At 52.0% G+C, this 15,440-nt stretch overlaps 6 protein-coding genes across 6 annotated transcripts; 4 read left to right on the forward strand and 2 right to left on the reverse strand.

Annotated features, from left to right (window-relative positions):
• Positions 1-187: 187 nt before the first annotated feature.
• On the forward strand, positions 188-2,410 carry J4E82_007473 (uncharacterized protein; the record flags this gene model as incomplete). Its single annotated transcript, XM_051733717.1, has 4 exons — positions 188-481; positions 890-1,357; positions 1,570-2,278; positions 2,361-2,410. The coding sequence occupies 4 exons, from the start codon at positions 188-190 to the stop codon at positions 2,408-2,410; spliced, it is 1,521 nt and encodes a 506-aa protein (XP_051586497.1).
• Positions 2,411-4,039: 1,629 nt separating this feature from the next.
• On the forward strand, positions 4,040-6,545 carry J4E82_007474 (uncharacterized protein; the record flags this gene model as incomplete). Its single annotated transcript, XM_051733718.1, has 2 exons — positions 4,040-5,546; positions 5,605-6,545. 2 exons carry the CDS (start codon positions 4,040-4,042, stop codon positions 6,543-6,545), a joined length of 2,448 nt encoding a protein of 815 aa, XP_051586498.1.
• Positions 6,546-8,289: 1,744 nt separating this feature from the next.
• J4E82_007475 (uncharacterized protein) lies at positions 8,290-9,015 on the reverse strand (the record flags this gene model as incomplete). Its single annotated transcript, XM_051733719.1, has 1 exon — positions 8,290-9,015. One exon carries the CDS (start codon positions 9,013-9,015, stop codon positions 8,290-8,292), a length of 726 nt encoding a protein of 241 aa, XP_051586499.1.
• A 290-nt stretch (positions 9,016-9,305) lies between these two features.
• J4E82_007476 (uncharacterized protein) lies at positions 9,306-10,453 on the forward strand (the record flags this gene model as incomplete). The annotated part of the gene is made up of 2 exons (XM_051733720.1): positions 9,306-9,528; positions 9,582-10,453. The coding sequence occupies 2 exons, from the start codon at positions 9,306-9,308 to the stop codon at positions 10,451-10,453; spliced, it is 1,095 nt and encodes a 364-aa protein (XP_051586500.1).
• Positions 10,454-10,720: 267 nt separating this feature from the next.
• Positions 10,721-13,364, reverse strand: J4E82_007477 (uncharacterized protein; the record flags this gene model as incomplete). The annotated part of the gene is made up of 4 exons (XM_051733721.1): positions 10,721-12,109; positions 12,162-12,725; positions 12,775-13,172; positions 13,355-13,364. The coding sequence occupies 4 exons, from the start codon at positions 13,362-13,364 to the stop codon at positions 10,721-10,723; spliced, it is 2,361 nt and encodes a 786-aa protein (XP_051586501.1).
• A 1,083-nt stretch (positions 13,365-14,447) lies between these two features.
• Positions 14,448-15,131, forward strand: J4E82_007478 (uncharacterized protein; the record flags this gene model as incomplete). Its single annotated transcript, XM_051733722.1, has 2 exons — positions 14,448-14,612; positions 14,667-15,131. The coding sequence occupies 2 exons, from the start codon at positions 14,448-14,450 to the stop codon at positions 15,129-15,131; spliced, it is 630 nt and encodes a 209-aa protein (XP_051586502.1).
• Positions 15,132-15,440: the final 309 nt, after the last annotated feature.

Genomic DNA, 15,440 nt, shown 5'->3' on the forward strand with positions numbered 1-15,440 from the left:
ACGTTTGTGCGGAGTCGCATGTTATATGCGAAAGCGGCCCTGAATGCCAAAGGTGGTGTAAGGTTTGGCATGCGCCACATTCGTGCGTTCTCTACTATCCTTCGGATGCTTCAATTACCTGACTTGGCTGGTAGATGTTCTCAATCGTTTTCCTAGCCGGGAAGATAAGCAACAGACGATACACATCATGCGGTATATCTTTCCCCGTCAATTCGGCTTGCACAATGTCTTCACCTCCAAGGTAGATCCGCGTGAGACCGCCATGCCGTTCATGGACTACACACTGCGCGAGAAAGACATATACAGTAGAATGTGCCGGGAGTTGGGTAGCGAAGCTACCAATGCTGAGAAGATAGTCAAATGGAAACAGCGAACGCCCAAGAGGCTCCGAGGTGACGCTGTCAGGTTGGTTGAGAAACTTCGAGTGCGGAACCAGCGGTGTTCGTACATGGAAATGCTTCGTCATTACGCTCCAATCGAGGTACGTACTGACTGATCTGTGTTTTGAGAAATCATGCTAACTCAGGCAGGGGATGCCTTTGTCAACGAAGCCAGAATGGAGGAAGAGCGTTATTCAGCCGGTCGTAAAGACAACTAATTGTGAAAAGAAGAGTCAGTATACGTCCGAAACTCGCACCGTTCAGCAAACATGTTTCACAGATCTTGCGTGTCCAGCGGCACACGTCTCAGCTTTTTGTCGTGCAGTCATCTCTAAGGTCATACCCGAAGGCTTCTGGGGTAACGAACACAACAAAAGCAATCTCATGTATTGGGTAGACCAGTTCATAGAGCTTCGAAGATTTGAGTCGGTCAATTTGCATCAGGTCACACAGAACATACAGGTCTGTACTCTTCTACCTGAATATTGAATTGTGCTGACGGATCCCAGATCACGAAAATAGCCTGGCTGCGCCCACCCGGCCACAACGACGACACAAAAATTTCCAATTCCGACATGAGCAAACGCACAGAGATGTTTCTTGAGTTCGTCTACTGGCTCTTTGACTCTTTCCTCATCCCTCTGGTTCGCACGAACTTCCATGTAACCGAATCCAACGCACACCGGAACAGGCTTTTCTACTTCCGCCATGATGTCTGGCGACTATTGGCAGAGCCTGCTCTGTTGGAGCTGCGTACGAACATGTTTGAAGAAATGCCAACGGAAAGCACGGAAAGACTGCTATCTGCACGTCAGCTCGGCTTCAGTAACATTCGTCTTCTTCCTAAGAGGCAAGGCTTCCGGACTATCATGAACCTGAAGAGAAGACAGCAAGTAATGCGGTATGGGACTACGATGCTTGGTCGAAGTATAAACGCGGTGATGACACCGGCTTTCAATGCGATCACTTATGAGAAGGTCAGTATATTGCTAAAGTTGACGACATTGTCGGCGCTAACCAGATGTAGTCACTACGGCCCGAACAATTTGGCTGCTCACTGTTCTCTGTCGGGGATATGTTTCCCAGGCTTGCATCTTTTAAGGCTTCATTGCGACAACGGGGACTTGGCGACACTCGGCTTTATTTTGCCAAAGTTGACGTGCAGGCTTGCTTCGATACCATACCGCAGTCACGCTTACTGCGTATGATCGACAGTCTCATGTCGATCCAAGCTTACAAGACGGGCAAACATGTGGAGATATCTCCTCTTCCCCCTCTACAACGCCTTGATGGTAAACATGTGGATCCAATGCCACTGAAAAAGTACATTCCGCACACTGATGCAGCAACGGATATAACCCCTTTCAATCAACTGGTGCAAGATAGGCTGGCAGGCAAAAAGGCCAACACTATCTTTGTCAACACCGACTTACAACGGCATGAGACTAAAGATGATTTGATGCAGCTCCTGCAGGAGCACATAGAGAGAAATGTTGTCAAGATCGGGAAGCGCTTCTATCGCCAGAAGACGGGCATACCCCAAGGGTCTGTTCTGTCGAGCATCCTGTGCAACTTCTTCTATGCTCAGCTAGAACGCGATGTCCTCGGATTCGCACTTGATGACGACTCTTTGCTACTTCGTCTGCTTGATGACTTTCTTCTGATCAGTATCAACGAAGAGTACGCGCGGCGCTTCGTACGTGTCATGCACAATGACCATCCAGAATACGGCGTAGTAATCAAGCCTTCAAAGTCATTGGCGAACTTTGACGTGATGACAGAGGAGGGGACCCGGATATCAACAAGCGGCTCAGATGGCAAATTCCCGTATTGCGGCGTCTGCATTGATACAACGACGTTGGAGATCAGCAAGAAGACAGAGCGCCCTACAAAGACCGGTACGTCGCATTGGATGTATATTTTTGATTGATGACCGTCAAGGGCTAATTAGTCCAGGTGTTGAGGACTCTTTGACTGTAGATCTGACCAAAATGCCCGGCCAAACGTTCCATCGCAAAGCTCTCAAGTAAGTCAATACCCGGTATACAGGTCCGGCCAATCAGGCTAGGGACGGGAAATAAAAGTCCAATATTTTGCTGATATTTGATAGCGCTTTTAAAATCCAGCTTAAAGCTATGTTGATCGATCAATCGTTGAACAGCGTGGCAACGGTACTAGCGAACCTGCATCAAAGCTTTGTTGAAGCGGCGGTGAGGTGCCTCGAGTACGCACGCGCATTATCCAAAGTGCGGACGACGTGTTCGAATCTGCTTATCAGTACGTCTAAACTTTCCTATTTGAAGTGTTGAAGTCCAAATCCATCAAGATGCGCATGCAGGGCTGCCCAGTAAGAGGCAGCGCGTGGAATGGATGATGGTCAGATAACACAAAAGCGAGCACAGTTTGCGCCACGGACGATCGTGATTGCGCTCGGTTACGCTAGCGAGGGAAATTGCTGACAAGGGAACTGCAGAGACGGTAGATAATATGATTGCGCTAGCCTATGTGATGCTACAGCGCCGTTCGCGATGGCGCGGCAGCAGAGAGGCAGAGATTGCGCAGGGCGTCATTTCGCGACGGCAGCTTCAGTGGTAAGTGTGGCTAAGCTTCCATGTCGTACAAGTTATGCGGGTGGATGCACGATCTGCGATTTGGCTAGATCGACTCCACGGTTTGGAGGATGACATGGCGGGGCTCGTATTTACCTGTTTCCAACGAGGGCTAATTTAGAGGGATAGGCTGGCTTGTAAAGCTTTTCAGACGGTGTTTCAGCGCAGGCAGACACAGCACCGCGCGCTACTAGCCTGGCTGAAAGGGTCTCTGTCGGCTTGTTGCATTTCTGACATGGCAGAGAGACAGATGCTGGAGGAGGCAATTACTTGGCATTGAAAGCTTAATGCACTAATCCAGTGGAGTGAAGAAAGAAGTTGCAGGATAGGCTTTCAAGACGATGTTGGGAGAGGTGACGGATCAGGAACTCGGGAAGAAGCAACCTAAGGATCTGTGCCGGGGGTCCACGCAGCGCCCACGTTTAGCGGCGGCATGTGGGCGCGACTGCAAGCCTTGGGCCTTGGCTGCAGCAGCTTCGGGAGTGACGGATGGACTGCAGAGAGGATGATGTCGTTATTCGTCTTTTCTTGCATGTTGGAACGCTATGCTATTGAAGCAAAGCACGGTAGTGTAGAGACGGGTCGTTACTTGGGCCTGATAAGCATGGAGCCCAGCAGATGATTGGCCGGCAAGAAGTGGTATCGTGATGTCAAGCGTAGATGCGACGGCTGGGACACCAACCCCCATCCCAATCAAGCCGGGGTCAACTATGCAGGCTTCCAACAGCTGGACAGCTTCGTAAAACGCGTTGCTAGGTGCATTGAACAAGGGCCGGCTGGGGAAGCATACTTGCCTCAGTCCTCCCCGTATTCGTTTTTGTGGTTTCAAGCAACATCTGGCATATCGCCAGAGATTCTCACCCTTTGTCCCCATGCCAGTTCCCATTCCCAACATAGACTCGTCCGCTGCTTGCAATTAAACTCGTCCAAGGCACTCTGCGCCGCTGACGGGTCCAGAGCACTGCGAGGCCCACCATTGGAGTCCATCCCTGTCCCCCGACATCAGGGGTTAGCGCAAGTTCCGCAAATTGCGTCGCCAAATCGACGAAGATGCCGGCGGTGCAACATCAACAGCGACTGCCTCCTGTCTACGAAGCTGGAGACGACGACTTTTCCGACGCCGACGTGCACTACATCTCGCAGGACAAGTCGCTGTATATTATTTCCGGGCAAAGCTATGTGCCTGCCTTGATCAAAGCCCCTTGCGAGCGCGACGATAGCTGCGCAACCCAACAGCGACTTCCTCACCGCATTGGCATACCACTACGCCTCTCCACCCAGCGAAGACCGCCCCGACCGCTCATGGCCACCCTCACCTACGCCCAAGATGCCCAGCAAACGTTTGGCGCTCCGCCTGGCAGCCCGCCGGACCTCACAAACTCAAAGTCGTCCAAGTCGTCCAGCATCCACTCGTCCACCCTCCTAGACTTCATGGGCACGACGGAGAACCTGTCGCACTTTGAGGACATCAACCTGGACGAAGCATCAGGTGGGCCCTCCTCCTTCCCCATGCCTGCGAGCCCGTCTAATCGCATCCTCTTTGAAGCCCCGCGAGCCTCGCTTTCCAACAGGAGCCTCCCGCATTCCCACTCGGCCCACTCCTTCCGCGACCTGACCGGCGCAACCAAGCCAAAGTACCCGAGCTTGAAGGGCCCCGTCAACCATGCCGTGCGACAACAGGCCCAGCTCTCCGCCCCAGGCAAGCAACAGGCCAGGAGAGGCTTCACTTCGCCCTCTGTCCCATCCCTCTCGAGCCTGAGCCTCGCCGCCCCTCAACGCTCCTCCCGATCACCATCCCCATCCAACACGCACAAATCTGCTTCAGCCCCGCGCACCCTGTCTCGCAAAAGCTCTCGGAACGAGGTTTTGCCGTCGCCCGGTTTGGGCTCGAGGAGGGCGTCGTGGCAGGACTCAAAAAGAAAAACTGTAAAGGAAAGGGAGGCTGAGTGCGACGATGAAGACGATGAGCTTCCCGAGGATGCTGTCATTTGGAATATCCCCATCTCGCCACGTCCCACCATGGATCGGTCGCCCGAGTCCTGGGTTGGCGAGAGCCCGCCTTTGGCGTCACCCAACCCTGATGCCTTGGTGTCCTCGTCTTCAAGGTCGTCCAGGACTTCTCCTGCGCCTTCTGTATCGCGCGTTTCCCAGAGGACTCCTTCCCCAAACGTTTCCAGTAGAGGCGTATCTCCGCAGTCGGCGACACAGCAGAACACGTGGGTAGAGACGTACACAGCACTAGACACAGATGCCAAGTTTCTCACCGGAAAACTGGAAGAATTCCAATCTGAGAAGGAGCGAAAGCAAGAAATTTCGAGACAACAGCCCGGTCTTACACGATCAGCATCCTTAAGTCAGCCAGAACCCAAGAGCAAAAAGCCGGCACTCCCACCCGTCCGCAAGAGCGATCCTCTGATCGATCCTTTTCAGCCATCGGTTGAGAAGCAAAAGTATCTCTCGCGGACCCGACCTTCATGGCTTCCTCCCAAGAACCCCAAGGAAGAGAAGAAGCACCTCAAGGAGTACCAGCGCATGTTGGCTCGCATCGAGGAAGCTGGTAAGTCATTTATGCCTTCAAATTGAGACCTAGAGAATCACATGACTAACAGTCGCAGAACGTCTCGAGGCTCAACGCGCCCAAGAAGAGGCCATAGCTCGTGAAAAGGCCTCTCGCATCAAGGCAGAGTATTGGTCGAGCTTACTGTTACCAAATTGGGCCACTGAGATGACAAATCCAGAACTTCGCGCCTCACACAGGAAGATGTGGTGGAACGGAATCCCACCACGGTTGCGAGGCCAGGTTTGGCAGATGGCAATCGGAAATGATCTCGAGGTCACGGAAGCAACGTATAACATTGCCTTGGAGAAAGCACGCAAGGAAGTCAAGACGCATGGTCACGAAGCGCTCGGAGGCCGTTATGTCTACATTGTCGAAAGCACCCAGGCCGTGTTCCCGGACCTCAAGATGTTCTCCGCACGGACATCACAGGAGGCAGAGGACGAGCAACCGCTACATCGAGACCTTGTCGATGTATGCCTAGCTTACTCGATGTACCGCCCAGACATCCCGCACTCAAAGTTCGACATACATCACATCGCCGCATTGCTCCTGTTGAACCAAGGCGCGCCGCAAGCCTTCATCACTCTGTGCAACCTGCTCAACCGTCCTTTACCTCTGTCTTTCCTCATCCACGATCAAAACGCCATACATGCCGCCTACTCCACAACCCTTCACGTTCTGTCGAAGAAAGCACCCAGTTTGGCACAACGATTAGAGACGCTGCGAGTCGAACCCAGAGACTACCTCTTCCACACACTCGGCTCCTTGTTCTGCGGTCGTCTGGGTGTCGAACATGCTGCGCGCATCATGGACATATACACGATCGAGGGCGACAAGAACCTTCCGCGGGCTGCAGTCGCCATACTTAGTATACTAGAAGGCAGCTGTATGGAAGGTGACGCGGCGCAAGTTGCGAAGATACTGCGGGAAAAGAAGATTGACCTTGATGTCGACGACTTCATGACCAAAGTTTTCGAGGCGGGCAAGAGCTCGTAGTGTAACATCGCTAGTGCTGGTTGCTGTAGTGGTCACTAGTAGCAATCAGAAAGTATTAATATCGCATTGTACAGCTGAAGGAATAATGGTATAATCAACAGAAAGGAAAGGAGACGGGACAGAGAGACAGAGGACAGAAAAAGGTCGATGATATACGAAGACTCATGCAGCGCGATTTTGAGCTGAACACATCACTGGTTAATCCCTTTCTTTGCATACAATGGCGTTCTCGATTTCCTTGCGTTCTGCATACATGGAGTTTTGCTATCAGCATCAAAGGCCTGTTCGCCATACAAACAATTTCCTAACCATCTTGTATATACAACGTAACTCTTAGATCTTGGAGGAAAGCGAAAGCCCAATGGTGAGCAGATGAGGTAGAGAATATATTACCATCAAGCAAAGCCCAGTTCCCATGTGTTTATTTTCATATAAACACGCAACCGGATATCTAACTCAACTTACCCCTCACTGACATATTGGCCTAATGGTGGGGTGAGTCTGTCTTAGTGACAACGGCAACGGCAACGAACGGGAGGCGTTATCGTTTGCCATGGCGCAGCTGAGGTGGAAAAGGGAGTACGGGAGCTAGTTTTTTTGGCCTTCGTATACAACGGTGCGGCAGGGGCGCAGTCAATAGTATGCAGCCATTTCCGGAGACGTGCTAAAGGGTCTAGGTGTCCTTGTCTTTCTCAGCTCAGCCCTTTGCTGTGTCTTGGGGGAGATAAGAACAGGAACAACGTTGTTCGCGATTGGGACTAGCGTCGTATCCGCTTGATGTCACATATCTGGATAGGCAACCACGACCTCAACATCCACCCGCAAACCACAAGTCTTTTCGTGTATACACGTACCCCTTTCCATACCAGATGGTCGTGGGAGACAACAATCGACTTCTTTCTCTATCCAAAAATTGACGGTGCTCCATCTACGCTCGTTAGTCCAAGCTTGCGTCTCATAAACTAGGTACATGAGAAGCTTCGCTCACATTACATGTATACATGTAGGCAGTGAAGACTAGACATGACTGCTGTATATTCCAAAAGCTAGTAAGTATAGTTGAACACGTTCCCTAAGCCCTTTTACTAGCAAAGATGATGCGACGTCCCTCATGGATTAATCTCCCACGAGTGCGCCTTCCCAGATACTTCGCAGCAGATAACCCGAACACGTGGTTTTGGTGTGCGAAAACTTACTCCCTGAGCTATTGCAGGGCATTTTCGATAGTCTTTATAGGTTGAGGATCAGTTCGCTGACTTGAAAGCAGGATCGTTGTTATGAGCTTTGTTGTCTCAAGCTGTTTTGCAGGATGTGGTGTTACCGCGTTACTTCGGCGTGTGATAATGTCTTCCTGCTAGATGAATTCAATTCAGTCTAGACTGCCTTGAGTATCTTGCAACGAGATGGTGCCGTCCTGGACAACATCATCCTAGCCCGTTACTTTTCTCTCGACACCTTGTCAAATTGTCTGACAACTTCTCTGTTCTTAGTCACGGCTCCCAGTAGGGTACGTATGCACTCCGAATGAGAAGCAAGCACTTGATCAAGTTCTGGTGTGAGCCTATTTGAGCAGTGGATAAAATCATGGAACGATGTGAGTTAGGACTATCAGGGCCGTGGTTGTACAGGTCATGGAGTACCTGAACTGCCGTCGACGGCCTCTGACATGGAACATGTAGTTTCACATTTAATAATACTCATTGTACAAGAATCGGTATTTACTCGCTCACATTCTCATACCATATCAACCCCGCTTCTCCTTGTTTTCCGCCGCCCTTCTCTTGGCTCGTACTTCTGCCTTTCTTCTCTCTCCACCATCGACCTTGTGTCCCCTCCTTACTTCCCAGATGCCCTCTTGCAGTCGTATCCGTGCTCGTAGACCTCCACTTCCCTTGACTGGCTCCACAAAGCTGCCCTTGATCGTCTTGGCGTCCTTTACAATAACGCCTTGTACCTTGGGTAATGTCTCAACGGGTTCGACTGGCGCTTCGGCGCCGACTGGTACATTGACAACCAGTTTCCTCGTTCCTGGGTCATGTGTGGCTGTTGCAGCCGCAGAGCGAGGACTTATGGTGTTGCCGAGTTGTGGATTTGGCGGTACTGGTGCTTCTACAACCTTGAGTTCTGCCACTCCATCTGTAACGTGCTTGCAGTCGCCTCCGATGCCATATTCACCATTCCTGTACTTCTCTCGCCACTGTAACAGGTAGCGTCTTGAGCGTGCTGGCTCTACACCAAGTTCCTTCAGTTGCGGTGATGTGAGTGTGAAGAGGGCTTCCCAGGACGGTATCTTGGTTGCGTGTGCGGAGAGGCCGCGACCGATTGCGCTGAGAAAAGCGGTATGGTCGGGAATGAATGGTATTGGCTTCGGGACAGGGCGCATAGGGATTGAGTGCTGGAGATTCCGCACGCATGTCTTGGATGCTGACACTGCGGAGGTCGCATTGAGGAGAGGGCGTCTGAGGATCATGATGGCGGCTGCTGCTACATGTTCAGCATCAATACATACATCAAGGACTGGCATACAACATACTGTGTGCGGAATTGCGTGTCGCGCAGCAAAAACCCCCAATTCGCGTTGATGTCGAAGCTGCAGTTGCCGTGATTTTCGGGAAAGCCAAGACGGCGCTAAACACCCGCAGCACGGCGGCCAGCAGCCCCACGTCACCAAGTCTCCCAGAGCTCCACAAGCTTACAGCCCAAAACACCAACTGGCAGTAGTAGAGAGTCTCCTACAGCACGCCTACCATCCCCTCCACCATGTCCGGCCCCGAAGTCCACCACCTCTTCCACCACCCCATTGCGGACCATTCCTTCTCCGCCGACCGCCAGACGCTCGCTGTAGCCCGCGAGAACAACGTCGACCTCTTCCAGAAGACGGGCAGCGGATACAAGCTCAAGGATGAGCTGACAGGCCACGACAAGACAGTCACGGGTGTCGACATTGCCCCCAACTCTGGCAAGATTGTGACGTGCTCGCAGGGTAAGCTTGGAGCTATCGGCTGGCTTGCAACAGGCAGCTAATCAATGGGACAGATCGCAATGCCTACGTTTGGGAGCCGTCACCGCAGGGATGGAAGCCTACACTGGTGCTTCTCCGCATCAACCGCGCTGCTACCTGTGTTCGCTGGGCTCCCTCCGAGACCAAGTTCGCAGTCGGTTCTGGTGCTCGCCTGATCCCCGTCTGCTACTTCGAAGAGGAGGACAACTGGTGGGTCTCCAAGCACATCAAGAAGCCCATCCGCTCCACCATCACCTGTGTATCCTGGCACCCCAACTCTGTCTTGCTCGCTGCAGGATCGACCGATGGACATGCTCGTGTACTCTCTTCCTTTGTCAAGGGCGTCGACGAGCGTCCAGAGCCCTCAGCATGGGGGGAGCGTCTACCCTTCAATACCGTGTGCGGCGAGTACCTGAACAACACTGCAGGTTGGGTCCACAGCGTTGCCTTCTCTCCGTCGGGTAACGCCCTCGCTTTCGCATCCCACGACAGCACCCTCACCGTCGTCTACCCTAGCGGTCCTGAGGAGGCCCCCCGTGCTATCCTTAGTGTCAGCACTCAAGTGCTGCCCTTCATGTCCCTAGTCTGGACCTCTGAAGCTGAAATCATTGCTGCGGGATACAACTGCGAGGCCTATCGTCTGCAGGGCGACGAGTCTGGCTGGAAGCTTGCTGGAAGCCTGGAGGCCAAGAGCCGACCTGGTCTTTCTGACCAGCGTGAGGAAAGCGCACTGAACATGTTCAGGCAGATGGATCTCAAGGGCAAGTCGGGCACGGATGACACCAAGCTCAAGACTGTCCACCAGAATACCATCAACACTATCCGTAGCTTTGAGGAGAGTGGAAGCGGTGTCACCAAGATCAGTTCTACTGGCGTGGACGGAAGGGTTGTCATCTGGACTTTGTAGGCACAGCTTTATGGACTCGAGTCATTTTGTAAACAGAAAAAATCAATTCTCTCGCACACTGTCAGCGAGAGTGGAGTGGCATCTAGGTAGCCAGGATATCAAAAACACCTTGAATAACCATACCACCTGGACCCAACTGATCTCATGGACGCGCCCGTCCAGATGCTTCTAATATCTTACATTGCCCTACACTTTTCTCGCACACAGCTAGTCTCTCATAGCAAACGTACGTGCATCCCAGTAAACGCCAGCCCTCATGTAATTCGCTTAACCAAAGCCAGGGAAACCTTGCGCATTGAAGTCAAGCGGTACAGTGGGAGCTGGAGCACCGCCGGCGGTACCCATCCCTTGCGTCGTTTGCGCATCGTTCAAAAACCAAGACCAATCCTGATCGATATCCATGGGCATGTGTTGCCATGAGAAGTTGTTCGTTGGGAGAGGGAAATTGTTCATGCTATCGTCGTTGATCTGTGAGTTGAACGTGCCTGATGCAGCAGCGCCTGTTGCCGACGCGTCGTCTGCGTTGATGTTGTTCCAATTGTAGAAGCCATCATATGAGACAAAGGGCGACGCATCGGTGAGATTGAAAGCCGAAGTACCGGTGCCAGCGGAGATGGACGTCTTTGGCGTGACATTAAGGGACTGTGTAGGTTGCGAGAAGATGTCTGATGCAGAAGACTGCGACGGCTTCTCTGACGTGGGTGTGTAGAGTTGTGCTGATGTAGCTGGTGACCTGGAGCTCACCATGCTGGGGGAGCAAGCCGGTGGCATCTTCTTGACTAACTGGCCCCCTCTCTTGATAGATATGGTACCAAAGTATGGAATGACAAAGTCGGATTGGTCGCCGCATCCCTCATGGTCGAGGCTCGTGCCTTTGAATTTGCCCAACATCTTCTCGAGGACCTGTGCGGATTGCGCGGCTACTTTGCCTCCCTTTTCGCTCGACGCGCGATGGAAGATGTCGATGCTGACCTCGATGAGGCGTACGTCTTCTTCGATATCCTTGGGCGTGGGACCGCTACTCGAAGACTGTGAGACCATGCCGAAGTTGAGAAGACCGATTATGACAAGAACTGCGGCCGTGAAACCGATAAAGTCGATGGCCTTGCACTCGTAAAGTGGCTGGATGTGTCCGGTTCGTAGAGACTGATATAACCGTAGGACTTCTCGCGAGCCGTTCAAGCATGCAGTTTTTGAGTATGAGAAGCGCGAGTTTGACGCCGCCTTGAGCATGAAGGGCAAGTGCAGGTATACACGGATCTGATGGAAGATCATCTGACCCATGATTCGCTCTCGCAATTCCGCCGCATTCGATTCCGCGTCAGCAAGTAACTCCGTGTAGTCGAGCCACGCTGGATCGAACCTCTTCCACAAGTCCTCGAGCTCTTGGTCCAGCTGTAGCGCCCAGGCAAAAGATTGCTCGGCAACTCCCTGGTTTCGATCGATGACCCTGCCTGCGAGCTGTGAGAGCTTTGTGATGCCAATCAATGGATGAATGTAAGGGCCTTCGCTAATCTCAGGCATGGTCAAGTCGCAGTGTGCATCGCTAATCCCGTACGGCAGACCCAGCAAGAGGGACAAGAAACGGTCACCATGGTACATAGCCCACCAGATGCTCTCGTGTGGAGCGGAGGATGTGCGCTTGCGATGCAGTCCCTTTTTCGTATAAGTCAATGCTGGACGACAATCTAGGAATGCATGAACTTACCATGAGCTGGGCATACATTAAGCCTTTCCGGTATGCGATCCAAGCTCTTCGTGGTTGGCCTACATCCGCGTACCACTTGGATTTCAGGATCAGACACTCTAGACCCTCCAAGCTTGCGGCATACTCGTCGTCAGACAGGAACCATCGGTCCACAGCCTCGATGTAGCGTTCGACATCGTCATCGTTCTCCGATGAGCATATACCAACCGACAAAACAACAGTAGCAATAGCTCCGATGTTTCCAGTTGTCAGAGCCTGAGCAGCAAACTGAGGGAGTGTTTGCTCAGGACCAGATGTGCCGCTGCATTTCCTCCGCCATGTCTGCCACCAGTCACTGTTGGAATTCAAAAGTTTGGTGAGTTGATCGTAAGGCGGTAGCATGGCAATGAGTGCTTGCTTGGACTTCTCTCGTTTGGCAGAATGCGCGATGGTGTTTCCAGCCGCGATGTCGTCATCGTGTCTGTTTTCCACAGTGTACCGGTCGTCAGCCGCTTGGCCGGGCCTTGGTGTTGAGCTCTGTGCAGGGCCATTGCGGGCTTTCGCTTGAGCCTCAGCATCGTTCAACTGTAGATAATAAGCTTCCAGATCGGGTTCAAAGAGTGGAAATACATACTGCATCTTCGAATACAGAGAGGATCGGTATGTGGTGACCTCGGTCCGAAGCGGCACGCTGATTATCCGGCAATCGGAATACGTTGGATGAAGCTTCTGAAGAAAGAGGAGTGGGCGGAAATGTATCCTTGTGGTAGATAGTGGGCGCTTTTGGTGATGAAGTGTCCGCTACGCTCTGACTTTGACTGCGGCTTTCTGACTTTACAGTTTTGTCTTCAAGCAACGTATCAACCAAGGCCTCCAGTCGCGATACTCGTTCACGAAGATTCTTCCTATGATCGACAATGACCTCTGGGTTGGCATGTTCTTGGTCGATGCACCTGCTGCCGCGCGCGAAGCATTCTGAGCAAACATCCGGGTTGTCGGGTTGGAAGATGCATCGGATCTTGCGGCGGCGACCTGTATTACATCAGAAAGGCTCACATTATGCTTATGATGAGACGTAGAGTGGAGATTGAGGTTGGCGTAGTGATGCACAGGCGAGACGAGAGTAACAGTGATGGATAGCAGTATGGTGAACAGTAATCATTCAACGCGAGGCAATAACTGGATCCACATACATTCGAAGCAGCTATGCGTACCCTTACGCATCTTTTTGCGTGTCGGCAACGTCTCCTCCTTTGGCATCTCGATTCGTTGTGTTCCAACCACCCAGATCGTGCGAACCTAGCTCTTACGACAAATTCGTCCGGACTCGGCTCTGCACGAGCAAACCGGATCACGGAAGTTTGATGTTATATAATCGCGTCCGCAACTCGATTCCTCCTGCGGAATAAACGGATCAGGCCGACGAGAAAGAGATAAAAGATGTCAATAGTAGCAAGAGGATAGACGTCAGCTTCTGGTGGTGATAGGGTTTCAAAGCAGAACGAGGAGGTCCGGAGGTGATTTCGTCCGTTAGGGCCGTGTATTAGGTCAGCGAAGGAAGCTGAATAATGCCGCGCAACGGCCGTCAAAGCACTATTGCTGACTACAGAATCTTATAGAAAGCCAGGCTTTCCAGGCAGCAGTTTATCCTGTGTTTTGGAGCGGACTTTCGGCGACTCGGTCGAGTCGGGGCTCCTCTAAATCCCGTTCCCCATTCGGCCAAATATGCGAGAAACGAGTGCGAATGGATTCCGGGATACATTGGAGGCTAGCCCGAGGCTGTGCTAATGCTTGTGTTGATCTCGAAACATGGAGTTTGCGGATAATACCGATATGACACGACTTGGCGATGCCCACGGATTGTACACCTGCCTGGTGCCCCGTATACGCGTATTCTACCCCGCGGGAGGCCCCGCGACCCTCGTTCCCTCGTTCATGATGGGGACCTTTGTTCGGGAGGAAATGGGCCCGCTATCAGCATCGTAGTCTGGACCCATTATGACATCGTTTTCAGGGTGCTTGCGTGGAACACGGGTCGACGCGAGCTAGCAGCCCTATGAACGGATAGTGGGCACGCATCGTCATTCCGAGCTCAGCCGCATCATACCTAAGAATACCACAATCTTGATGTTCATCTCTCCAAATCCAAAGCCCTAACCAAAAAAGACCTACCAACCTTGCTGTACAGGTTCTCGGTATTATGGTCTGATCGACAACCTTGAATGATTATTCCTGGAGTCTAGATGCGCTTGCTGCAGTCCACAAGTTCATTTGAGCAACATGTCTGCAGCACACAACCATCGTCATATGCAACATCTTCCCCCGAGCCCACCACCGTCGCCTCCATCTACACGGCAGAGAAAAAAGAAGAAGCCCGATCCTTTTGAACAACTCGCAACTACACCAATACCCTCGCTGCCCTCTTCTCCAGCAAATGAGCTTAACGACGACCAAGAACCCCTTCTGAAACGAGTAAGCCATATCGAGATGTCAACACAGTGTGAGCGATCCTAACACTCCTTCAAGATTATACTCACGCCCGTCTTGTTCACATCCTTCCTCCTCTCTCTCTTCCTCGTCAACTACCGCAATCGCGCCCGCCGAACAGAAGCACACTCACTCAGCTTCTCCCTCCTCGCGTACCTCGCTCCATCCAGCTGGCTCGATCCAGAGCCCTACCAAGATCCTGATGATTCGAAATGGGGTAGAAGGGGGACCACTGGACATGTTGAGCCCCATGACGCTATAGGTCCCCGGTCAGACGAACAAGACGATGAGAAACCGAAGAAACAGAAGAAGAGAAAGTCGTGGCATCTGCATAGAAAGATCAGGAAAGTGGCCAAGCTGGAGATAGGCGATGCGCTCGAGATGCGAGGCCGCATGATTGTTGTCATGCTTGTAGTATTGGGATTGGCTTGTGCAATACTGTGGATGGGTGTTAGGTGGGTTATCGTCTTAGCATCACAGCGGATGTATGGTGTAAAAGCCTGACCACTGGAGCGAGACAACTGCCTTCCTGTCCATGATACGTACAATGCACGAAACGCAATGAAGTATTGATCGATTCTTGGAATTGTCTGAGAATGGGAACTCTGTGCCAGAGCTACCAAAGGAAGAGGAAAAAATGCGAACTGGAGTCGTCGAGAAGCCGTTCCATCATGAGAATATGTTCATAGGCGCATCAGTCATACAAACATCACCAACAAGTAATCCAAGAACAAATACAGTCGATCTATAAAGCTGGGTATCGCACCTTTTCAACGCCGGTAACCATCTGATCATAACTTCGAAGAAATATAG

The sequence above is a fragment of the Alternaria postmessia genome (assembly GCF_024291825.1).
Source record: "Alternaria postmessia strain BMP 2775 chromosome Unknown scaffold_51, whole genome shotgun sequence".
NCBI classification, from domain to species: Eukaryota; Fungi; Ascomycota; class Dothideomycetes; order Pleosporales; family Pleosporaceae; genus Alternaria; species Alternaria postmessia.